At 33.9% G+C, this 27,481-nt stretch overlaps 1 protein-coding gene across 1 annotated transcript; it reads right to left on the reverse strand.

Annotated features, from left to right (window-relative positions):
* Window positions 1-958: 958 nt before the first annotated feature.
* LOC122022641 (transmembrane E3 ubiquitin-protein ligase FLY1-like) lies at window positions 959-26,121 on the reverse strand. Its single transcript, XM_042580681.1, has 14 exons — window positions 25,669-26,121; window positions 25,064-25,130; window positions 23,373-23,500; window positions 22,507-22,622; window positions 9,204-9,258; window positions 6,189-6,252; window positions 6,035-6,112; window positions 5,089-5,246; window positions 4,951-5,010; window positions 4,740-4,833; window positions 3,507-3,674; window positions 1,890-2,218; window positions 1,412-1,528; window positions 959-1,312 (listed from the first exon to the last, which is right to left on the reverse strand). The coding sequence occupies exons 1-14, from the start codon at window positions 25,807-25,809 to the stop codon at window positions 1,211-1,213; spliced, it is 1,677 nt and encodes a 558-aa protein (XP_042436615.1). The 5' UTR covers window positions 25,810-26,121; the 3' UTR covers window positions 959-1,210.
* Window positions 26,122-27,481: the final 1,360 nt, after the last annotated feature.

Here is a 27,481-nt window from a genome sequence, read left to right on the forward strand (position 1 = left end):
AAGGCGGCGGTTTGACAGCCCCCTTCTCAGGAGCTGACACGTCCCCGGCCGCCGGGACGTAGAGGCAGCCGCAGTAGTTGAACATCTGCCTGCCGCGGCGCCGACGTTGCGCAATCCCCTGCTTGACGGGGTCGACTCCGGTGATCCCGTCGCCGCTAGCACAGCCGTAGCGAGGCTGCTGGCGGTTTTGGTCGTGGCGTTGCGGGCAGTCACAGAAGGCGAGGCACCTGGGGCGGGAAAGGAGCGGCAGGATGTGCCATTTGGTTGGCGCCATGGTCGCCGGAGATCACTCTGCTCTGATCAAATTCTTCTATAGATACAAACATGTAAACTTGCAGGCACGAAGTAGTCTATAGACACTGTAGTGGGGAACATGATGAGCTCTTTGTTGATGAGTATATATATATATATCCTGGAGCACAAATCTTACAGATACAAACACCCCATCTCTATTATTATTATTATTATTATTATTATATATATATATATATATATATATATATATATATATATATCCTGGAGCACAAATCTTACAGATACAAACAGCTCACTCCCATCTCTATTATATATCTTCGTTCATATTTAAACAAATTACAAAAATCATTTATATTTAAACAAATTACGAAAAGAAGGTTGAAGGCATGATCAAGATGCAACTCCTAACCTGAGCTATTTGGATCAGTTCAACCTACCTCACCTTTAGGTTGTTTGTGCGTGGCTGGCAGCCGAAGAAAGCCAAACCCTCTCTTCTTTCTATTCCCTCCTCTCCATTCCCTGCACGTGAGCATACCTTAGTGAGAAAACAATCAGATTTTAACAATCTACAAATCATCTCATGACAAATGCCAAACAAAGAGTTTGCTCTACATTGTTCATTCATTGGGAAGCAAGGTCCTACAGGATAATTAACAATCTTTAGAAGCAAACATGAAATTCCCAGTTTCTTACTCTTCACACAGTCAAAGAAAGTAGCTTTACTCACAAACTTGCAATTGTTCAGTACAAGAAGAAATCTGTACAGTTTGTGTTTTGGTATAAATTGTGTGATACATTAAGAAATGAGTGAATTGTCTTTCGGTTTCTTCATCAGCCTTTGCAATAGGCAGCTTCTCCAGAAAATAATTTAAGGCTTGAGAGGTACAAGTTGTGCCTAACAATGTGTTTCGACATAACTATATGATTCAGAGCAAGGGTCACGGTCAGATCAGGTCTATGCAGGGGGAAGAGCACGCCTGCATGTCGGGCATTCCATCTTTATATCCATCCATCTCTGTAAGCACACCGAGTGGAAGCAATGGTCACATGGTGTCACCTGCATGCCCAAGACACGATGGATATGTTCTTGATGAGAAAGAACGTTGATGTAGATGCTATGCACAAAATAAAATTTTGGTTGAACAATTATTATTACCATATAGCGATTTGAGTTCTCTGTGAAGTCAATTGTAGTCATGCAAATGACACAATCTGTCGCTTGAGATGCATAACTTTCAAACTTCCTGTAATAGCAATACTTTTCAGGGAGCATCTGCCAATAACCAGAGAACAATGAGAACTCAAGATGTTTAACTATCAATCGTTAGAATCATAATGTTCTGAAGATCCACACATTTTATATGCATCGTCATTCCAACATGAACGATAGGCAAACTAGTTTTTGTAATCCTTAAACTAAAGGCAACATGGTCAAATAACACATATCAGGCATGAAGCATTAAAATTACTCATTAAGAAGCAATAGAGTATAATGAGCAAAAAAGATTGGCTCCAAAAAGCACTTTAAATTCAAGGGAATTGGCAGTTTATATTATCATGCCCGAAAATTATGAAAAATCAGTGTTATCATATTTTGCTGACAATATGATAGAAAAGAAAGAAAGAACTCAAACCTGACGGGGAATGAACCAACGGGATCCAAAATAATGCTGAAGTAGGAGAATCAATGATTGCAATCCCAAAAATACTCCCAAACATATGCACCAATAGTTATCAACCTCTATTCGCAAAAAGTTGCTTGGGCAGCCAAATATGTAAAATGGTATGGCGAGGCGAGTAACAGACATTCCGATTATATAATATGGGTGCAAGGGCTTTCTTGTATCCCGAATGACATTAGTCACTATCTGGGGAATCCAAAATGAGTACATAATGAAAATTACTGGCCGCAAGAAATTGTGGAGATGGTATAGTAGCAGAATACCACCTAACAAAATCCCATCTGCAAAGTAGCATAACTCGATTAAGCAAGCAAAAAAACTAAATAGAGTAAATAGCAAATATCTGGAACAGTGGAAAACCTAGAGGATGAAAATTATTATATATAATTAATTAAGAGGATGTAGCTAATATTTGAAGGGGAGCCTTGGCGCAACGGTAAAGTTGTTACCATGTGACCAAAAGGTCACGGGTTCGAATCCTGGAAACGGCCTCTTGCAAAAAGCAGGATAAGACAATGTATAATGGATTCTTCCCCGGGACCCCGCATGGCGGGAGCTTCGTGCACCGGACTGCCTTTTTATGTAGCTAATATTTCAGGTCAAGAATAAAGGCACTAAACTTTTGAATTTGTAGTGTTAAAACCCAAGTAATTGACATCTCCCATAGAAAATACACTAAGACTGCGAATAATGGGATGAGCTGCTCAAGTAGCAACAAGGTGTCAAGCACACCTAGATGGCATAATACCTTCTCTTCCAACATTTTGCTCGCCTTTGTAACTGCCTTATTGCATCTGCAGCCTCCACAACTCCCTGTGATGGTATTGTTCACGTTATTGAATGAAGTCATGAGATTGGTGGGTGTCCTCATGGTTCATTTCCACCATGAGTTCACTTTGATCTGCCAACTATCCATCACAGCATTGTTCGGACAAGTTATGGTGACCTTCACTTCACAACCTATTGTTATTTCAAAATCTTCTAACTATGCTTCTGCATCTTCTATTATTACTATTAGTTAACCTAGATAAATAGTTTACGGTTTTACTTCAGAGATTTTCTGTCAGTACTTTCACATCAACTTGTGCTTTATGGTTAAGCACAAGGCTCCTGTGGTTGGTTGATTTTGGTGTCTTCTCATATGATAAGTTACCATGAGTTGTTTTACACTACTCAGCTTTCTTCTGTGCCACCTATCTCCATAATTGATGGATCACATATCCCTGGTAAAGGAAAAGGTTCTTTACAGATCTAGTTAGTCTTAGTTTTGATATATTATAAGGCTTGGGTAATACATGTATTTTATCTTGTTATTGATTGATAGTAGAAATCTTTAGTTTCAATTAAGTAATTGCAGCCATTCTCAATGAGTCACATCAAATATTTCTATGATAAAGTGAAAGATGAGTGCATCCTAACTTTTTTGTATGACAAGAGAAGTAAAATTGGTTGATATAACTTAGTATGCATGTCGTAAACACAAAGAAGAAAAAACTGAAGTATAGTTTAATTAGAACTAAATACTACATTCTAATACAGAGACATGCATACTAAACAATAAGCACTCACAGAAACGGCTATACAGAACAGATAACTCCCGCCTCATGATTTCCCAGCTTTCACCATTTTGCAAAGGTCTACTTGCTTTCCATATAGCAAGGAGATATCTCATCTCAAAAATTGAAAAAACAACAAACTTGAAGAAAGCTGCAGTGGCAAAAGCATTGAACAGGGACTCTGCAACAAAATACCATCCAAGTTACACAAATAAGTCTATCCATGGTAATATAGTTATGGCTTCAGAATTGATCAGCCAAGTTATTGAAGGAAGAGAGTAAATGGGGAAAAAAATAGATATTAACTAAATGAGAAGACAATTTGTCCAAGACTATAATGGTATGACTTCAATGATGTATTGTGCTGACACTCTGCAAACATTTTCCTACTCTTTTTCCTAGGTTTCATTTATTTAATTATCTATTGTGCAATCAATTGGTCTTCAATTCAAGTTATTTTGGCTTAATCACATACGATTGTTGAGCCATAAATTGACAAATTAGACCAACACTTCTTAGCTTTGGAGGTAAGACCAAGGTTTTTAAAAAATAATGTTATGTGCTTGAGTTTATGTCTCAAACTAGAATGGTATAATATCAGCACTATATTGTGCCAACACAACAAATACTTTGACATTTGTTAAAAAGTGCTCAAATGAATCAAAATACGTTTTACTCATTTAATTATCTTTCACTTAAATTTTTAGGTTTTAATAGTTACATAGTTAAATTAAAAATAATCTTTTACTTAATTTTACTACAATGTGTTTCAAGACGAATTCACAAAAATGCTTCTCCTATATATTTGTTTTCTTAACTTGTTGTTTACTTTAAAACAAACTAGATCAATTAGATTATAATTGAATTAGAATTTTGAATAAACAAATTATAAAGTACAATAATCATTACTTAAATTCATCTTGACACACATCAAAGCATGCCAAAATATGTCAACACAGGATGGTACTAATCTGGATTGACAGTGCATTAAAGATCACCCATGCTGATCTGTATTGGTTTTAATAACTTACCAAAATGATACATATCGACTGTGCCATTAAGCATGGCACAACATTTCAAACCCACCAAAACTTAATGAAAAATCAAAGACAAAAAGAGTTTAACAGCTCTTCATGTCAAATCTACCATGAATAAATTAACATCACAGAGTATAGTATTAGTCAAGGTTAAATCTAACATGAAGTCCAAATAATAGATGTAAAACCAAAGAATAAGATCTACATACCTACTAAAATTCCAGCAGTTAAATTCAAGAGGCATAGATATGCATCCATAATAGCTTGTTGGCCAATCATTAAAATAGAAACTTTAGCAGCACCCTATCAAGTAGAAGAAATAAAAAATAACCAGATTAAAAACATACGATTCTATGAATAATCGACAAGTGCAATAAGATGATTATAAAAAATGGAATAATGGATAAATAAAATACTCACAGATTGAGTATTGCTATGCTCCATTTGTCTAATCAACAAAAGAACTTGGAGAAATGACATCTATATGATAACAAATAAAGGATTCCAAGTGCAACAGAAGATTTATAAGATGAGAGCCACTTATTTGATGAAGGATACAAAAGTGACCATCAACGTATAGTTAACTGCTTTGTTGTAATAGGCCTCAGTATTCAAAGAAGTTGCATTCAACAAGATTGAAGGAAAGCACTCGCCATCACCATCCATTGCTGGACCCTCCATCAACCCCTCTAAATGGTAAAGCTCATGATTTCCATCTATTAATAAAATAATAGCTTAGCAAGTGGAAGCTGGTGTACAATGGAAGTTAGTGTACAATCTTAGTATTATTGGATAATAAGAGAAAAGAATGCCCTGATATTCAACTAAGATAGCAGGAGGCTGAGTCCTGGTTGCAATGGCAATGATTGAGTGCAACACATGCTTGAGAAGGACATAAAAACCATATTTCTACTTTCTTAAACATAACAAATTGGTTAAGATGATAAACCATGTCTGGAAAACGTTTTTAGTACATCAAACAGATTTTTTAAAAGACATGGAAATGGTTATTATACATATGAAGACACTTTTGATTTTTGGTTTAAGCTTAGTGAGGATGATATGCTCTAGTAAAATCAAAATTTAAAATGACCCAAACATCAATGAATTAGACTGTCTATATCCTCTGATATTTCAGTCTCCTTGAGATGTTCCAAGTGAATTTAATCATAGGAGGTTGCATCAAGAAGTTAACTTAAACTGAAATCACTTGGTGACCTCTTGATGGTCAAACGCATCAGTGGTTCAGATGCCTTCACAATTTTTAGTTTCCCCTATGACCAACTCTCCACTTCTAAATATGCTCTGGACAGGATTTTTTATCCATTTCAAAGATAAAAGAGGTACTGAAACATATACACATATTATAATTTAATAGATGCATAAGAAAATAACTTGCGCTCACAAATAATTCCAGAATATTAACTTTACAGCAAATAACTAGGCAAGACATTATCAGGAATTATATCATGGCTAATAAGAAGAAAGCTACGAAGTCAAGTACCATTTTGTCTAGATGAGATCTGTGAAACTTGAGCAGCAATCTCTATGTGACAATGTTTCTCAATATCGTTAGTCAGAGCTGACAAGATACATTAACAAAGTGAGAAAGAAACATAAATAAAAAAATAGAATCCAAATAGTAAAGGTTATCCTACATTTTTTTCTAGGGCGTTTATCTTGAATCGATTCCTGAAGAACTTGGGAGGAGAAAACTCCAATCTGTCAGCAAAAGAAATTTTCAAAAAACAAATAAAGCCAATTAATTTCACGTGAAAATAACTAGGTCCCATTTTTTTGGGGGCAACTGGCATATACAATTGTGTTCAGTCATTCAAATGATGGCAGTGAGCTCAACTTCATTTCTATACTTCCAGCAAGAACGTTTACATTAATTGTAATCTATGTTCCACTTCCATAGTGTGGCTTTCATTTATTATCATTTCATGTAATAGTCCCATGTCTCCTTATCCAGTCAGCATAAAGCAATAACAAAGAAACCATTGATCATACAAAAGAAAGATATTTATTAGAAAAATAAGTCTACAACTGCAATGCCAAAAGTAATCCAAAGAAATCATCCATTAATTATTTTGAAATGGGCAATCCCTTACCAAAAAAAATCCGCTATATATAATTATATCATCCAATTAATTATTTATGACTAGAACGATATGGTTTCAATACCGTATTGTATCATGCTGATATGGTTTCAATACTTTTTATATATAAATATATTAATTAAAAATATTTTTATTAATATTTGTAACTTACAGACGCTTTATTGAGTTATATTTGATATGTTGCTCAAAAAATGTTTGATGTTTATTGAGAAAAAATTAATTTAGGGATAGCTGATGTGTAACAAGTAGATATGATAGGATCAAGTAGGTCTTAATAATTTGTTTCTTCCATCTTAAAGCGATTATGTTCACCTAGTGACTAATAGATAGATGCAACAACAACCAAGTCTTATCCCACTAGGTAGGGTTGACTTGAACGATCTTTTAGGAGGTTTTTTTCCCCTTTATTAATCTTGTGGACGGATAAAGGAGGGCAATAATTAACCATCCTTAAAGAGATTTTTTTTCCTAACTATTTACTCGGGTAACTCCACAGTTGCCTCTACATCCTTATGAGGTCGCCATAAGGCTGTGTCTCCGTGTCGGTGACAATTGGCCACCAAAATAGTAAATTCCACCTATTCCAACCGGCACAACATCTATTTTATACAGTGAGGTGAAGTTGATTAACCTATTGTTTAATAAAGATTACTTATCTTAAAAATGCAAGGCTTGAGGAGTTCTATTCTTGTCTTGCCAGAAAAGCAAACATATGTATTGGGGAAGAACACAAGACCGCAACTAGTTACAAGGCAAAGGTGTTTGGAGGTTGAATAAAAACTCAAAAGGGGATATAAAAAGAAAAGAATTAATACAAGGGCATGCTATATAGAATCACCTTACTATTTTCTAGGGGCTTTGCACGACTTGTTGGTAGGATATACATGAAATTCTTAAAATGTCAATTGATCCGTTAGCTTGTTAGACCCATGTCCAACTACTTTTGCCAAAATTCGTAAGCTTGAGTTAGAAATAATAATGATAAATATAAAAATCATTGTGTCAATCTAACTCCTTCATTAGATCACAACTCTCTGTTTCAAAACTCCATTAGATCACAACTTTTCGTCTTCAACAAACAAAAGGGTGTGATGACCTTCCCCATTTAAGATTTGATGCCCCTATTAAGGTGGAAACTCCACCTAGGAATTGCAAGATCATCCTTCATTGACAATATAAGAAGTCCAGTGGTGGATTCCCTTAACACGGCTAACCTTTCCAATCATCTCATCGTGCTTAGGATTTTAACAAGGGCAACTTTGTTAACAATTGTAATAACTCATTTAATTGACTCATTAACATTTTGGAACGACCACTTGTCCAAAATGCTTAAGCCAAGTTAATAATGTCCCCTCGGGGCGGTACGGTAGTTAAGGCATGGGGTGTTGCCACATTAAATCATGGGGTCGCAACTCGGCACGTCTGAGTATGCCTTCCCCTATGCCTTGGCCACTACACTAATGGCTAGTAGCCATCTGTAATTTACCTCCTCCATGTTCGCCTAAGGACGGGTTGGCGGGGGCGCTCGGGACGAGTGAATCGTCTTTTGCCACATTAAGCCAAGTTAATAATAGTTCACTGATTTAACCCTATAAAATATCTCCAACCCACTACTGTCCATGTGGAACTAAAGTATGATGTCATATTACACATTTAAAAAATAACAAGATGTTGCATTGCATAGAAACTGTTATTTCCTATGGGCTTTACTTAATGCACCATAGAATCTATTTAATGTCAAATCATCTACCAAGGTTATTTAGATCTTGTAAATTATGTCAAGTGAAGCTTTCTTTAGTCTCTAATTAAATTAGACAAAAACAAAAACAAAAAAAAAACTAAAAATATTCTAGGGAAGAAATAATGCTATACCTAAAAAAGACTCGATCAAAATAGGAACTAGGAAAGATACTAAATCAAATTAAACTTACCAAAATTATCCAACATTCATAATAAGACTATTAACTTAAAAATTACATTAAACAACCTATCCTCCTGTACAAGAGGATCTACCAAATAAACTTCTCAAAATCTTAAACTTTTAAAACTTAAATTCCTAATTTACATTAGACACGTAATTAGAAAGTGAGATTAACAAGTATATGAGGGGTAATCAGAAAGTTAGACCAACAAGTATACAAGGGGTAACACCATGTTGTAGAAAAAAGTGCATACTACTGAAACGAAACAGGGTAATTAGTTCACTTAAACAGAATGCATAAACTGAGAAAACAAAAAACGTCTCAGATCTCTGAGCTGTGTATAGCATTCATTTAAATATGAAGCACTAACAAATAAGAGGTCTACACCTTATAATACTTAAAGAATGTAAGGTTTAGTTTCAGACTTTTTCATGGAAGGTTGGATTTATTGATTAATTATACATCTTTTACCTTCAATACAAATAGGCTGTTGATAAGATGAAATATCAGTCTTTCATGATGCATCAAACATCCAAATAGAAATATAGAAATCATTTTAAGGAATACAAAACAATCTATTTCGAAAGAAGTCGACTAAGGCTAACTATAAAGACTGCTAACTACTTACCAAATGATAGGGATTGGAGAAGTAATCCTGTTGAAGTGGCTCATTATTAGGAACACTACAGGGGGCAATGCAAAACAGAATCATCACTTACATGCACATATGAATGGGGAAAAAAGTCAAATAAATTAACATATATGTATGCTACCATAATAATTCATGTAACAATAAGAAGAAAACAGGAAGTTAAAGCCTGGAACAACTAACAGGTTGTGTATCTAATGTAATATAACTGAACTATGAATATGCTGGCATAAGTTTGTGTTGAATAATTACTGCACATAAGATATGTCACGTTGGCAAAAAGATAATCATCAAGCCATTCATCTTTCAGTTGGCATTTGGCAGTACAAATCTCATTTGTGAATCAAATTTTAGTTATTAAGATTTTATAAGATTTTCTTTCATTGGCAAGTGGTACAGTTCAAACAACTCAATGCTGTGTTAACCACAAAAAAGACTAGAAATGTGAATAAATCAAAGAAGTTATTCTGATATCTTCAACAAATAACTAGACTGCAGCGAATTTTAAGTCCATGGCACGAAAATTGAATTAATGCTCAACCAAGTCAACTAACTCCTCTAAACCAAGAAGAATAAGAAATAAACATGAAATCATTTCCACAACCAGTAGTATCTCTCACCACTTGGGAATTTGAAAAGGCTGCACATAGTTTACCTTGCAAATGCAGTGTCAGTAAAATGCATTGGACATGAAAAGGCAAGACAAGGAGTTAAAAAGATGTAAAGATAAAAAAGAAAGAAAATTAGACACAAATGACTGTACCAAGTACTAGCAATGCTGAAATTAGTTGTAGTTCAGTATGATACTAGACCGTCCACCGAGCAGCAGTGTGGTGTATGGAGTGATCAATATTTTTTGTGGGTAAATGAAATGGTGATATTAAGCCAAGCTTCCCATCATCAACCAAATAAAAGAATATATAAACTGCCACCAGAACTACAATGCTAAACTGGTACAAATTCTTGTTGGGCTGGTAGACAGTACATGTTAGTCTACCCACTATTCATATCCATCATTGGAACTATACATGAAGTCAGATAATGTGAGCCAAGATAGTCCACACAAGGAAATGCTAAAGGCAATAGGTATGTGTCAGTAAGTGTTAGATTTCTACTAATGCAAACATCGTTTCATGTTTGTATAACATTTGCATGTTGACTCAAGGAGAAGTGACACAACATCAAAATCGAACCCTCAACTCACCAGAAGATTGGGACAAAAATAGACAAAGTGAAGAGAATTAATATCTTACAAAGAGAGAACAAATCCTTACCCAGAGGAGAACTATCACCACTGAATAAGAAGATTTACATAGAAAATCAAAGGAAAATTTATTAATTAAAACTTGTATTAATACATGGAACCTAAACTTTTTTTATAAACTGATGACAATAATACATGGGATCCTATTTTTTTTTTATATAAATTGATGACAATAAGACTCTTCTTAGTAAATAACAACTTAGTTTACCATACTAAAAATCTTAATTAACTTTTTCAAAAATCTAAACAATGTTCACCAACTATTTTACTATAAATATAACAAACTACAAAAATTGTAAACTACTTCAAAATTTTCAACAATTTTAAATAGAATTTAAAAATTCCGCTTGCATTAGGAAGACTATGTCATATAATATCACTCTAGTCAGTTTTCATGTGATGGATGGAAATAATTGCCTCGCTCTAAAAAGGGATAGCACATATCATTGCACTAGCACATCAAACCAAAACCATTGTCAAGATAGAGGCACTACTCAAACACAAAATTACTATGCCTGATGGGAACTCTAGAGTGCAAATTGTGGTGGGGGCATCAAGAAAACAACAACAAGAAGTAGGAAGGCTAGTCGAGTGACCTCTAGCAAACAATAGAATCATAGACTTGTTATCTCTTCTTATTCTTTTTGTTCTTCATCTTCTTCTCCTTGTTATATTCCTCCTCTTCTTCCTCTTCCTCTTCCTCCTCTAATCTTAGTCGGTGTCAACCAACACCACCTTGTACCAATACATTATGATAAATAACAGTCTCTAATGCCATCTCATTTTGGCAAATTAATGAAATTTCAACACATAAGGAAAATTTAAACCATTATGAGTGATAAAGGCATGTTAACACTACATTGACTAGTAGTTATCATGAACATCATACTTATACATGTTGATAGGTTATTATCACTTCGTACACAAAAACAAAGGGAAAGGACCAAATTTCAAACACTTTATTATGGTAACCCTATATAAATGTAGTATGCAATGTCAAAAGCCAACCAAGATTCAAAATCTCAAGATGTGCCGAACTTTTGGCCTTTGAGTGTCGGTAATGGATTGGAGTTGAAGAAGGACAGATATGAAATATAGAAACGAGATATTGTCTGTGTTTGAGCATGGTTTTAAATATTATATCATGATTGGTAAAACGGTCGAAACATATCATTATGGTAAATTAGTGAAACTCGATACCACTTAGGATAGACAATATCTCCTTCCTTCACTTCATTGTCTTCAACCTCCAATATTGTATCGTTATATTATATATTTTTATTAGAGTTATTTGTTTATAACCTTTAGGGCAATTTAGTCTTTTACCTTTTTAGTTTAGGGTTTAGGATTTTTTAGCCATACAGTTTTGATTAAATTTCTTTTGTTTTTGCATTAACTTGGTTTTGTTTTTCGCTCGGTTATTTGTGAGCACAATGCATTCTGTCATCATGAAGGGTCGCACAGATGATTCGCTTCAATCAATTAGTATCTGATTCGATGGAAAAAATTATTCATATTGGGAATATGTTATGAAAAACTTTTTGCGGGGAAAATCTATGTGGGGATATATTTCAAGTGTGCAAGTTCGACCTATGGATAACAGCGCTGATGATTATGCAAAAGTCGTTGGATGTTTAGGAGGCTGATAATGTGAAGATTATTACATGGATAGATAATTTTGGTTCACACTCCATTAGTGCTCAGTTGGCCAAGTACAAGACAACCAAAGAGGTTTGGGATCATCCGACAATATTATACACGCAGTCTAAGTTTGTGAAACAATATCAATTGGAAGTAGATATCCGCGCACTTCGGCAGCAAGATCTGAGTGTCCAAGATTTTTATTCTGCCATGTTAAAACTATGGGGCCCGTTGACACTCATAGAATCCTCATAATTGCAAGCATTCCTAGCTTATTTCACTTGTAGAGAAGAAGAACATCTGATCCAATTCTTGATGGCTCTTCATAATGACTTTAAAAGATCACGCGGAACAATTTTACATCGTAGTCCTCTTCCTTCAGTTGATTCAGTAGTACATGAATTGCTAGCTAAGAAGATTCGCCCTAAGTCTCAGGTTGATAAGAATGCATCTGTTTTTTCAACGCCATAGCAGTCTACACCTCATAATCAAAGTAGGTCGACTTCAAATGTTTCTAGTGATGAGTGTGCTTATTGCAAAGAGGGGCATTAGAAGTCTTAGTGTCCATTATTGTTTAATAAAGGTAACCTACCGCAGTAGAAGAAACAACCACTGCAGCAGTATCAACAACCACCACCATTACTACATCAGAATGTTTCACATAAATTTGATAATTAATCACAACAGTTGTCATATGAACTACCTCAGTCTAGTAATGAAGTAGCTATCACCTCTTTAGATCCACATACACTTGAGCAGTTTCAACAGTTCCTTACTTCACAGCTCTCTGCCATGTCTAATTCTTCTCATATAAGTTTGTCATCCTCTAGTACATCAGATATATCTTCCTCTTTATAGATCTTGGATTTTGGAGCCTCTCATCATATGTCACTTGACTTGTCATCTTTTATCTCCTTGTCTTCTAATTCATCTTTATCAATTGTGACTACTAATGGTACTCCGATATCATTAATAGGTGTTGGTTTTGTTGTTAGAACTTGCTTATCTCTTCCTGATGTTTATTATATTCCTAGTCTTACACTTAATCTTGTTTTTGTTAGTCAATTGTCTCGAGTCTGGATATTCAATTTTTTTTTCTTCATTAAATTGTTATGTGTATAACCCACGATCTCAAAAGGTGATTAGGGCATGTTGTAGGCAAGGGGACTCTATGTCTTGGATAAGATTTAAGTACCAGATGTTGCAGCTTCTAGTGTTGATTGCCATCTTTCATTCTTCTTCTAATTTTTATTTGTAGCATACTTGTCTAGGTCATATTTCAACGTCTCGTTTACAATTTTAGCTTCATCTGGGGTATTAGGAACTCTGATTGTAGTAGTTGTAAACTGGCGAAATTTTCTAGTTACCTTTCAATAAAAGTCTGTCTTTTTCTCATAGTCTTTTTTATCTTGTTCATTCTGATGTGTGGGACGTTCTCCTGTTACTACTAAAGGGGATCAAGATATTATAGTTTTTTATTAATGATTGCACTCGTTATACTTGGATTTATCTTATAAAACACATATTTGATTATCCTACCATCTTTAAAACTCTTGTCAAAACTTAACATTCGGCTATTATCAAGTATTTTCATTGTGATTTAGGGGGCAAGTACACTTCCAATGTTTTTTCTCGTTAACTTGCATAAAAAGGTACTATACATCAAACCTCGTGTCGAGAAACATCTGAATATAATGGGGTTGCGGAGAGAAAACATAGACATCTTGTTGAGACACCTCGTTCGTTCTTATTGTATGTGGATGGTCCTAGTGTATTTTTTTTGGAGAAGCAGTTCTTACTCATACTCATGTAATTAATAGGATTTCAACTTCTCACAATTCAAATTTATCTCCTTTTCAAAAATTATATAGTCTTGCTCCTGATTATTCCTCTTTACGTGTTTTTAGTTGTACTTGTTTTGTTCTCCGATCACACGTTGAGCGTGATAAGTTGTCCTCTATGTCTGCTTTATGTGTTTTCCTTGGTTATAATGTTGGTCAAAAGGAATATCATTGTTTTGATCCAGTTAGTAAAAAATTATAGGTCTCTTGTCATGTTGTGTTTCTTGAACATATTTCTTTCTTCTCCGTACCTCTTCTACCGCATGGCATGACTCATACAAATCTTATTCACATTGATCCCTTCAGTACCGACATCGACGAAGCCTCCCCCACGGCTACTCTTCCACGTGACGGTGTCTCTAAATCTGGTATTCTCAAAACATTTCCTCCCCTTCTCCCTCCTCCTGTGACTATTCCATCACCTTGTGAGATTACGAGCAATCCTACTCGTCGGTCTACACGTCCTCATAAGTCTGCTAAACTACCTGATTTTGTTTATTCTTATTATGTTAGTTCCTTTGCTTCTTTTGTTGCCTCTGTTCATTATCTTTCTAAGCCTTTGTCCCAATGTTCTAAAATTCGCTAGGCGCTAGTCGGGCGGCAGACCAGCTCCTAGCGCCTAGGCCGCCTAGGCGGGGACTAGACGCCGCTAGGCGGATTCCTCGGTATCCCTTATTTCATGTGGACTGTGGACAATGTCATATGCAAATCTAAATGTTTTCTTAAACAATTTCATAGCAATGAAGATCTAACTATGTATGCTAAAATAAATACATACTTTCCAATACCAAAAAATGAAAAACTATAAAAGAAATACTGAAATAGTTAAACAATAGAATATGCAGTAAGTTAAACAGTAGAACATGCAGTAAGTTATCATAATCATATAGTAAACAGTAGAACATTGGAAAACAGTAGCAATAGTTCAATTCAAGATTACAATGCATTGTGGACTAGTAACACTAAGCAAAATATAATTGTTAAATAACATAAATCATGTCTTAACAAAATGAGTTCAAAATTACACAACTAATAGACTCATATTTATTCTGCTTCTTCTTCTCCATAATTTTCAATAACTTGTTCTTCATCGGACACAAACTCAATATCATTATTGTGATCCTCGTCTTCTTCTTCGAATTCAAAATCATCTTCATGAAGTTCTCTCACTCTAGAGCTTCTTCGGGGTTGTAGATTTTCATCTGCTCCACTTGCTTCATCAACCATTTGCCAAGTGAGCCCGGAACCTAGTTCAACTTCATCATCTTCCCCACCATCCACAATCCAACCTTGTGCATTTGAAGCATCTTTTGCAAGAAGGACATCAACATTTCTTTCTTTTCCTCTTTTTTGTTTGTTCAACAATCTAGCATTAAATTGGACAAATACTAGATTGTTCAACCTGTTGGCATCCAACCTATTTCTTTTCTTTGTGTGAATCTAAAAAAAAACAGAAAAAGTAAATACTATAGTTAGTACATGAATATAGAGTATAGACGTTAAGAATTATAACTAATTTAATTAAAGAGTAGGTTGAAAGTTTAAAACTTTCTCCTTCAAATGTACTCCAATTTCTTTCACACCCAGATGAACTTGTAGTTAATGAAAGTATCCTCAATGCCACCCTTAGCAAGTTAGGTATGTGAGCAACGTATGTACTCCACCATGCACATGGATCAAATGTATTATCATTTTTTTCACATGCTTTTGCTGCCAATGTTTTTCCAAATAACCCAGTCTTATTTCTATATTTTGGAAATTCCTTGTTAATAATTGTATCTTGTAGATCTAACTCATTGGCATGCAAAGTTTCCATGCATTCAAAAATCCCCATCGCGACCTCCTCATAAAGAGCAATAGAACTATCTTTGTAGTAAAAATAAGGATTCAACAAAAATGCAGTGGTATGCAATGATGTATCAAGTCTATCCTTCATTTTTGACTCAATAATGACTATGATAGGCTGATAATTTGATTCCACGTTATTCAGAGCCACCTTGATATCTTCTTTAGCTTGAAGAAGCTCCCCATATAGAAACCCCATCGATGGCTTTCTATCTCCATCTACCAATCGAAGAACTCTTACCAAAGGAGCAAATATTTTTAAACACAGTGTCACACCATTCCAAAAACTCATGCTCATCACTGTAGAGTAAGCCAATTTTCCTTTGTTTGTTTTTGACCATTTACATTTCTCTCACATATCACTTGTAAACATAGCCCTTAAACTAGCTTTTTTTTCAATCAAACTTTGCAATGTGAGGAAATTTGATGCAAACCTGGTAACTCCTGGTCGAACTATGTCTCTCTTCTTCGTGAAACTTCTCATCAATGATAAAGTCTTATGGTGAGCATAGATGAAAATGGTAAAAGCCTTGGATTGCTCAATCACCTTTTTATATCGTGGAAGTTTGCCAATACTTTCAAGCATGAGATTAATAGTGTGAGTTGCACATGAACTCCAAAAGATCCCAGGTCGTTTTTCTCTCATCAATTTAGCTGCAGCCATATTGTTGGTGGCATTGTCTGTAACAATCTGAACAATATTCTGAGCTCCTACTTGTTCAACACACTTGTCAACATACTCAAAAATAAGTTCAGCTGTATGCGCCTCCTCTGAAGACTCCTTAGACTCTAAAAATGTAGTACCCTCCTTGCAATTAACACACAAATTTAAGATGCTTCTTCTTTTTCTATCACTCCATGCATCTGTCATGATCGAGCATCCATTCTTTGCCCATTCTTCTTCATGTTTCTTCAGCAATTGTTTTGTTCTTTCAACTTCGGCTTTCAATAGTGGCTCCCTAAGTTGATATTGAGTTGGAGGCTTGAATCCTGGTCCAAATTGACCCACTGCCTCCATTAGTTGCTTGAAGCTATCATTATCAACAGCATTGAATGAGATTCCATTTTCATAAACCCATCTCCCAACATATTGTTGAACTTGTTGAGTTCTCTCTTTGAAAAGTGCCTCATTTATATTTTTTTGGCGAAGCACTTTACTTCCACCGGAGCCTGCATTTTCTGGAGCAATTGCCGATGCATATCTATCCATGGGGCCAAGTGGAAGAGGTTTCTTAATTCCATCCATCCCTTCAATTTCAAGGCCTTCTTCTTCATCTAGAGAAATAGCCACCTCTGCTCTACAACTTTGTTCTTCCATTATTTTGTCCTTCTTTCTGTTCCTCCCTTCTAAAATAGCCTGTTTGCACTTATTTTTGTCTTTTTGAGATGCTTTTCGACAACCAGATACATTTCCAGGTATATTTCCAATGTGCTCCTTTATCCTATACACTCCTCCTGACATTGTTTTTCCACATAGCTTACATTTAATTTTGTCGAGGTTTTTAGGATCAATCAATATCCCAAACTCCCATCCGATGTCGTTTGACTTTCTTCTAAGCATTCCGGTTTCGGGTTGAGTGACAGATGCTGTCAAAGATGGATTGCTTGCCATTATGATAACAGATAACCTGAAAAAATTATATATAACAATATAACTTAACAAGTTAATAACAAGTAACCTAGCATAGTATGATAATAAAATTTAATTATACATTTTAACTATACCAAACGATACAAAATAATGAAATATAACATTAACAAGTCTGAGAATATTTTTTATATATCAATATATCTTAATCTAACTAATAAAATTTATTAGATAATCATAATAGATATTTGTTTAAAAAAATTAAATTTAAAATATATTTTTTATATTTTTTAAATCTATAATGTGTAGCTTTTCTGGTTGTTTGAAATAATCTTATTCATGTTCAATTTCCGATCTGTAGAAAGGCAAGGCTTAGATGATCCAACTATTATCAGTGGCTTGTTTGAAATTGAAGATGAATAGAATTTTTAAAAAATTAATTTAATTTTTATATTTTTAAAACTGATTTATATAAATTAATAATATTAATTAGAATTTTTAAAATTTTAATATAATTTTAATATTTAATTATTTATAAATCTGATTAATATAAATTAATAATATATAAAATTTATAAATACAATTTATATACATTAATAATATGTATTATGATTTTTTTAATTTTTTTTTTATATTTTTAAATCTGTTTTTTACTTTTATAAAATTATATATAAATTAATAATATTTATTGGAATTTTTAAAACTTTAATATAATTTTCATATTTTTATAAATTATAACTGATTTATATAAATTAATAATATTTATTAGATTTTTTAAAATTTTAATATAATTTTAATATTTATAAATCTGATTAATATAAATTAATAATATATAAAATTTATAAATATGATTTATATAAATTATTAAAATTAATAATATGTATTATGATTTTTTAAATTTTATTTATTTTTAAATTTTTAAATCTGATAAATGAAATGATAATTGAAAATATTTATAATAATTTTTATTTTTTTTAAATCTGTTATATAAATTAATATTTAATAATATTTATTAAAAAAATTAAATCTATTATTATTGAATGATTTGAATCCAGGTTTTATGAACCGAACCCTACCCTATTATTAAAATTATCCCGTTAGGAATTGTTTTAATTTATTAATTATTAAATAAAATAAATTCGTGAAAAAAAAACGCCGTCGCGGCAGCAGGCGTCACGCGAAGTTGCGACGCCACCGGCCGCCACCGGACTCCACCGGCGCCTCGCGAGAGGCCTCCGGCGCCGACGGAAGTGTCGCCGGACAAGTCCGGTGCGTCCGACGAAGTCAGGCGTTGCTTCCAGCGGCGCCGGTAGCGTCGCGGAAAGCGTCTGGCGCATCGCTATGCTACCGGCGTTGCTCGAAGGAAAGCCGGACTTCGCCTGACGCGCCGGACGCGTCCGGCGACCCTTCCGGCGGCGTCTGATGCCCTGCGACGCGTCCGGTGTTACCGGAGAGTTGTCGCGACGACGAAGAAACAAAAAAAAAAAAAGAACAGAACAAGAAAACCATAAAAACTCACCGGAAGCTGCTGCAGGGCGAAGACGCAAGTCGGCGAAGCACGAAGACGAAGCACGATGAGAGAAGACGAAGCGCCAGCAAATCTGATTTAGCGAATCGCGATAAAAAAACATACCTAAAATACATAAGCCGCCGAAGCTCGCGTTGGCCGCCGAAGCCCGCGTTGAACGCGGAAGCCCGCCGAGGGCCGCCTAGGTCTTCCGCCTGACTGCTTTCCGGCGCGGCCTATTGCCGCACAGCGCCGCCTAGGGCGCAATTTAGAACACTGCTTTGTCCTATAGAGAAACTGTTAGTAACCCTCTTTGGCAGAATGCTATAGATGAGGAATTAACTGCTTTGCATCATACTCATACTTGGGATTTGGTACCTCTACCACTAGGTTAGTGCGCCATTGGTTATTGTTGGGTCTATAAGATCAAAACTAAATCTGCTGGTTATGTCGAATGGTACAAAGTTTGTCTTGTTGTTAAAGGTTACTCTCAGGAGTATGACATAAATTATGATGAAACCTTTGCCTCTATTGCTAAAATGATGACCATCATTCGCACGTTAATTGTCGTTGCCTCTGTTCGTCAATGGAAAATATCTCAGATGGATGTCGAGAATGTCTTCTTGAATGGTGATCTTCAAGAAGAAGTGTATATGGTGCCTCCTAGAGTTGCTCACCGACCTGGTGAAGTTTGCAGGCTTCACAAAGCTCTCTATGGACTCAACAAGCACCACGTGCTTGGTTTGCAAAGTTCTCCACGGTGATTACCTCGCTTGGCTTTCGCCCCAGTAATCATGATTCGGCTTTATTTGTAAGTGCACGCGTGCAAGTCGTATACTTTTGTCTTTGATTTTGATGGAATCAAGTCTTTGAAGTTTGAATTAGCTCGTTGTTTCGCTATGAAAGACTTGGGTTTACTACACTATTTTCTATGGATCGAGATCGCCTCTTCAACAAAAGGTTATCTTTTATCTCAATCAAAGTTCATAGCTGATCTATTAGAGTGTGCACATTTCATTAACAACATACTCCCTTTGAGACTAATGCTCAGAACTCTCCATCATATGATTCTTCTTTCCCATATCCTAATCTCTAACGTACAATTGTGGGAAACTTGGTTTGTCTCATGATGACTCATCCTAATATTGCACATGTTGTACATGTGGTTAGTCAGTTTGTCACTACACCGATTACAATTCATTGGGTTGTTCTTCGCAGTCTCCGGTATCTTTAGGGAACTCAGTTTCAGAGTTCTTATTCCCTTCTACTTCCTCATTAGAGTTGTGTGTATACTCTAATATTGATTGGGCGGGTAACCCTACGGATCGTAAGTCGACCACCGGCTTCTGTATTTTCTTATAGATTCTCTTATCCGAAAAATAAGAAGCAAGATGTTATTTCCAAATCTTCTATATAAACTAAGTATCATGTCATGGCTACTACCACTTGTGAGATTGTTTGACTACGTTAGTTGCTTGCAGATATAGGAATTTTTCTTCGGAAACCTACTGCTCTTCAGTGTCATTCAGATTGCGTGTAATACAGTTGTTTATGAGAGAACAAAGCATATTGAAATTGATTGTCATCTCATTAGTCATCATCTACAACTGAGCACTATCACACTGTCTTTTGTTTTTTCTTCGCTGCAGATAGCTGATATGTTTACCAAGGCTCATTCCACTTCGCGTTTCCATTTTTGTCTGACAACCTCTCAATGCTTCTAGCTGTAGCATTGTGAGTTTGAAGGAGATGTTAAGTGTTATATATTTATTAGAATTATTTATTTATAGCCTTTAGGATAATTTAGTTTTTTACCTTTTCAGTTTAGGGTTTAAGATTTTTTAATCTAGCTATATACGGCTTTAGATTTTTTATTTCTCAAACACTTTTTGGATTTATCAAGACTACTTTTTTCTTGTTGTCAATTTCTATAGTATCATGTCAGGAGAAACGGTCAAACTATATCTTTTGGTAAATTATTAAAATTCAATACCACTCGATATAGACAATGTCTTATTCCTTTATTTCATCTCCTACCTCCTTCAACATTCAATTTGTCGTCAATACCATACATCAGAGTGTCGATACAATACTAGAACAATATCTTTCCGGTCACAAATCGAAACTATGGCATGACTCTAGATTTTGAGCCTTGTGTTGAGCATCCCAGCGTGGGTAGTTGCCCACACTAGGCCTAGAAATTTTTTTAAAAAATAGTACATAAAATTAAAAAAAAAAGGAATAAAAACATAATCATTAAATATGAGCTCGGAGAAAAGAGTATGCAAGAAATCTCCAAGGTCAAACACAATCTATAAAATCTCGCTCCGTTTATGAAGAAGGTATTTATCGAGAGCTATAGATAGATACAATCACATTAAAACTGATTTTCTACTGATTTAATCTACCAGAAGTGACAAATTTACATATTATCGTGTTGATTTATTCTATGGTGTTATTGACATGCAACTTCAAGAGTTAAATGCTTGTTTCTCAAAGGTAGGTACGAAGTTACTTCTTTGTGTAGCTTATTTATGTCCACAAATTTTATTTTTGGCTTTTGACAAGAAAAAATAGATGCAACTAGTTGAGTTTTATTTATAAGATTTTTCAAGATTTGATCTGATCATACTTGATGATCAACTTGAAACTTATATATGTGATATGCATTCTAATAAAGTATTTCAAGGATTGAAAGGCCTGAATGATCTTTTAGAGAAATTAGTTATGTCAAAGAAAAGTATGGTACATTCATTGATTAAGCTTTTGATATTGACATTAAGTGTATCGGTTGTGATTGCGACTCTAGAGAGAATGTTTTCTGCCATGAGAATTGTGAAAGACAGATTGCGAAATTGAATGAGTGATGACGGGATGAATGATTGTCTTATTTTCTCTATAAAAAATATATATATTTCTAATAATTGATAATGAAGTCCTTGTACAAAGCTGTCAAAATATGAAGACTCGAAAAGAAAAATTATAAAGTAATTATTATGTGGTGCTTTATGATTATAAACTTTTATATATTTTTTGATTTATCAATTATATTATATTGTTGTATACACTAAACGAAGATCCTAGCTCCGCCCCTGGTGCCGAGTTATATTGAGTTTCATTGATTTACTAGAACCATACGATTCTACCATTTTGCCTAGAATAGTATGAGATTTCAAACCATAGAGCCATTTATTGATTTTTGTTTTTGTTCTCTTCTCTTTCTAGCAATGATAATGCATTATTATGAGTTTTGGAGAAAGTGAATAACTTGAAAATGAAACTAGGTAAGGTTAAAACTTTAGAAACATGTGTCACTCACAAGAACAAAGATATTTAAAGACAATGTTTCAGAAGCACACATGATAGCCAATTTGATCACAGATGACAATTCAATTATTTCTATAAAAGCAAAATCAGTAAATAAAATAGACAGCAACTACCACAACAATAATTAATATGCATGTTCTCCTACTATACTAATTCTTACATAACGTATAGATTTTATATCATAACAAATAAACACATGCATTGCATGACATTAAAATATAAAATGATTGGATAAATAATAAAATAAGGAAGCTAATAAGAATTGTCACCTGTTTGCCACCATCCGAAGTTTGTGGAAAGGCCATATGTGCACTCCATCTAATCTCATCTGAGCGAACCCCTGATCGTGTTCTTTGTCAAGAACATCATGGAAAGTAATGGATCCCTGTTAAGATATAAGATGTCAATATTTGGCAAGGTATGAAATAAGTCAACAAATGACATCAAGTGATCAGCACACTAGTTTGAAGTTTGAACTGCCTTAAAGACTTATGGACTAAACAGTGAAGTGACACTGGAAACAATTCCTCAAGCTTAACTAATAGCTCAACGTAAGAAGTGGGTTATCTTTCAACATAATTATATCATCTTTTATGATCTATTTCCCATTATTTCATCATTTGTTCGAACTACTCTTAATTGCTAATAAATTGCACACCAAGTACAGCAACTAAAATGGGTCATTTTCTTTTTGAACAATAAAGATGATTCTCACATATATCTATAAAATGATTCTCCATGGTAGCACTCCAATTCATTGTATCAAAATCAATTCTTTGAGGAAAACTGATACAAGCGTGCTCCTTTCACTATGCATTCCTATTCTGCAACTATTTTATTAAAAAAAAAGAGGCAATATACAGTAGAAATTGTTTCAGATTGTTCTGTAAATTCATGCATCCATTGTGTTAAAATCTTAACTATAAATCTACTAGACAAATAGAAGAGCCATATGTAGGAAATAACACTCAACATTGGGCCAAAAAGTAAAATATGCTTGAGAAATGCATATAAATGTACTTTGATTTGAATGTTTGATTGAAAATGTTGATAATGCACAATAAATAAAATAACATCATCATCAAAGAAAAGACACTAGATTTGTAATTTATGCAGGTTTGAACGTCTTTCACACCTGAACATAGTGTACGCCACGAATCTTTGTTTGAGTAGTCACCAACTCTAGAACTGATACACCACTAGATTTCCCAAAATCTAGGAATCTGGAAGAACCATTTGCTACATCTAGAAAGCTCCATTGTCCTGCAGCCCAAAAAGTTAAACATCATGACAAGGCAATATTTTTAAAGCATATATCAGTACTGATTCTCTTGCTTTATTTTTAAATTAAAAAATATTCTTCAAATTGGGTATGATATTTTTCTCTACTATGTTCATAAATCAATGCACTTTTTCCTTGAACAAGAGGCAGATGTTAATAAATGATGGCAATATCTCATAGTAGCCAGAGGGCATCACCATCATATAAATGTATCATCTTTACAAGTTAGCTTATGAATACAGGAAAGGAATGACTTTCTTTATTCCCAACTTCATACACTATATACCAGTGCTGCTTCTCTACTTAATTCTACATTTCTTTTTCTTCTTCTAATTTCTGAAAAAAAAAAGAAAAAAAGTACACAACCTCTCAGATTACCTAGCTCTAATACTTGGATTCTTCATCAAACTCTTTCTACTCTACACTGGCATTGGATAATGACACAAGGACTATGACGCTGCGAGTAGCCACTTAGAATCTCTGTTGATCACATTTAAACAATTTTTGAAATAACTATGTAGGACACTTGGATCCACGCCCACGTTAGATACCTGTACCTGAATCCAAGTTACATAGAATACCAGTATTTACATTACCAAAATGCATTCATGTTCTCAAAAGAAATACTCGGATTAAACAAATACTAAATATAGAAAAAGGAGTTCCAAGTGGAAATTACAAAACAATATGCACAATTAAGCAAAACTATCCCTATGGCAATATCAAAAGTCAAAATTTCATAATTAATTATATTGATACTAGAAATTTAAACTGCATACAAGATGCAAGTATGCAACCACCATCCTATAAAGCAAAACTGAGTCCTGAGACAATTCAGTTTCCTCATTTCATGATTCTTTTGCCTTGAGAAGGATCCTGGAGGTAAGATCAAGCTACAACTAGCTAGCAAAAACACATACTGAAAGAAACTCTAAATTTTATACTTTATTATTAGTGTACTTATTCTACACCTTCACCTTCTAAAAAGAACATACATCTTAACGCCTTCCTTGCACATAGGTAAAGCCATCTTGAATCAACTATTATGCACTTAGGGAATGTAGCATAGTGCCTAGGCATGCCTCTTATTAGCACTGATGGTAATGCATAAAACGACCACAATTATTTAGTAGGGATAAAACCCCACCCTCAGAATAAAAATTCAAGACATTGGCAACAATTTCTAAAGCCCTTAAAGAACACCATAGTTATAGAGAGGAAACAAGATCATAATCATCAAGCCATGCTTATCATGAATTTTACTCCCCATTGAGATTTATGTAAACTATATCACTAGAGAGGAAATGAGATAAACAAAGAAAAAATGCAGATTAGATGACATATCACAGATATTTTCTTAAATATTAATCCAAATAAGAAAAACAGATTTAAAAGAAAAAAACAGAAAAATAGGCAAGTGAACTTGCTTAGTTTTCTATTAAACTGAGAAATAATATTTGACATTTGGACATGGTCTGTTTCTTTCCTTGAGACAATCAACCAATAAGAAACTACAGCATGACAACTAAGAATAATAAGCTAACCTTTATATGTTCCTGTAATATTCCACGGAGAAAAAGAACTGTCGCTGTCATCTCTCCTAAGGAAAAGCTGCTAAATTGAAAAAACATAAATAGCCAAAAAGTAGAAACGCTAATCAAAGTGATATTAGAATAGAAGAGTCAAAAGGGAACCAATTATACAGCAAGTAAAAGTACATTAAGTGCTTGTTGAAAAAATTATGTAGAAGACTAGCATAAATTCACTTTTTGAGTCATTAGAGATACTTAGCGAGAAAAATTCAGAATAAAAAACTTATCCTAACACTTTATCTTGCAACCAGTATGCCTCTTTATAGCATCTACCAACAAATCAGGTTATATTTGTAACGACAAATTCTTACAAGAAAAAGGAAAGATCTCACAGTCCTACTAATCCAGAAAGATTGAAAAGGGTCGTAAGGAAGTCAAATAATCATACCATTACAAGACTAGATATTTAGTTTGCAGCTAGAGCAGTGACCTAGTTCCTAGATGTTTCTTGTGATGGCCATTGGTATGGAATGATCCACATCCTAATGTTTTCGAAATGTTCTTGGCCATATGTGTTTATTGTGTTCTTTGAAAAAAGGGCAAAGAAGGAAACATACCTCCTCGCCCCAAGCTCCATCAACCGCAAAAGCCCTTTGTTTCAGAGGCCTCAGAGCCATCAAGGGGCTGACCAGCCCAAGAAACACCGCGACCGCCGCAGCACTCCACAAAGACCACCTTTCCCCTCTCCTCCCTTCCATGCTCTCCGTAAGCCAGCCGCCAAGGCAAGAAATAGCCCCTGCCCACAAGACGCGGATGATATCTTCAATATCACAGCCGAAGACGAGTCAATTGAAGACGAAATGGCGTGGAGCCCGAGTCCAGCGGCGCAGAAGCCGTCGAAAGCAAAGCATCCTGGGTGAATCCAAACGTGAAGCGATCAATCTATCTGGGGAAGAAAACGACGGCACGGGGGGTCCTGGTGGAGGTCAAAGGCGACGAGGAAGAAGCAGCGTGGAATAGTAAACGGCATCCACGTCCGGCTGGACCATTAAGTCTACCGCCCAGCCAACACACACTTCAATAGTGAATTTGTTAGGGCTCGCCGAACAAAATTTCTATATAATCTTTAATAATAAAAAAAATTGATAAACTTCTACAATTTAGAAGAAGAATTCTTAAAAATACTATATCAATCGAGACATATAATTTTTAATTTATATTAATATCTTTTAAGACTTATTTAATATAAAAAATATGCACTTTCTCTTTAGTCCACAATTGATAATATTATGAGTAGAGAAATTTTTATAAATATTTTAGGTTAACTATATTTATTTTTATCATGTTAATATTTGAATAAAAATTTATTTTTTTTTACAATAGATTTGATTGATTATGTTAAAATGAGTTTAAACAAGTTAATTAAGTTTGATAAAATTAATTTTAAGTTCTAATATAAAAATACTCTCTATATATACACTTTTTATAATTTAAATTATATAGTTTTTATATATTACATCATTATATGGTAAAAATAGATATTACATTTCATCTTAATCAAAAGATCCAAAAATTACTAATCCAATCATATAAGACTAAAGATAATCATATATATTTTATAAAAAAAAACAATAATCATAGAAAATTACTAATAAAATTAAAAATTATTTCTAATATAAAAAGAAAAAAATGATATTAACTTAATTTAATTTTAAGCTTCTCTAAAATAAATTATTAAATAGTCTAAGTTCTTAAATAGTAAGATAGTTGATGAAAATACGATTGGACACCTTTTTTGTTTTTTTTTAAATACGTTTTTTATAATTAGGGGTATTATTATTTTTACCCTATTTCATTATCAAAGTGTCAAAGTTATATCCTATTTTATTTTTCATCGCTATAATTTTAATAAAATTACTATAATATAAAATGATTTCAGCTAAATTATTAAAATATAAAATAATTTTAATATGTAAAATATTTCTAGCTAAAACTATTATAAAGTGAAGAAATTTTAACAACTACAAAATTTTTAAACTAAAATAATTTATATTAATTTAAAATTATCTAATAATTTTGATCAAAATTAATAAAAAAATATTAAATAAATTGTAATCGAATTAAAATAATTTTTTTTTATCAAATTGAGTAAATTTAACTAATGTTAATTAAATTTAATTAGTTCTGAAGCAATTTTAAACAGTTTGGATTAAAATAATTTTATCAAAATTTTATGGTATAATAGTTTAATAGAAATATAATAATATTGGGAAAATATTTTTAAAATAAATAAATATATATATATATATAGGAAATAAGGGGTGATTTTTAATTTTGAATTATTATCGGTATATTTAGCATGCCGTTTTTCAATTGTTAATTGCTCTATAAAATTGGCTTCTTTGGTTTTAGGACCAGTCGGCCACACAG

The sequence above is a fragment of the Zingiber officinale genome, chromosome 9B (assembly GCF_018446385.1).
Source record: "Zingiber officinale cultivar Zhangliang chromosome 9B, Zo_v1.1, whole genome shotgun sequence".
In the NCBI taxonomy this organism is placed as follows: Eukaryota; Viridiplantae; Streptophyta; class Magnoliopsida; order Zingiberales; family Zingiberaceae; genus Zingiber; species Zingiber officinale.

What these genes read in the sequence shown, in the direction of transcription:
- LOC122022641 (XM_042580681.1), bottom strand. Translation starts at nt 25,809, where the DNA reads ATGGAAGGGAGGAGAGGGGAAAGGTGGTCTTTGTGGAGTGCTGCGGCG. An exon ending in GATCTCATCTAGACAAAATG is followed by an intron (nt 5,247 to 6,034) that starts GTACTTGACTTC and finishes TTTTATTAATAG; the next exon opens with ATGGAAATCATGAGCTTTAC. An exon ending in AGCATAGCAATACTCAATCT is followed by an intron (nt 4,834 to 4,950) that starts GTGAGTATTTTA and finishes TCTACTTGATAG; the next exon opens with GGTGCTGCTAAAGTTTCTAT.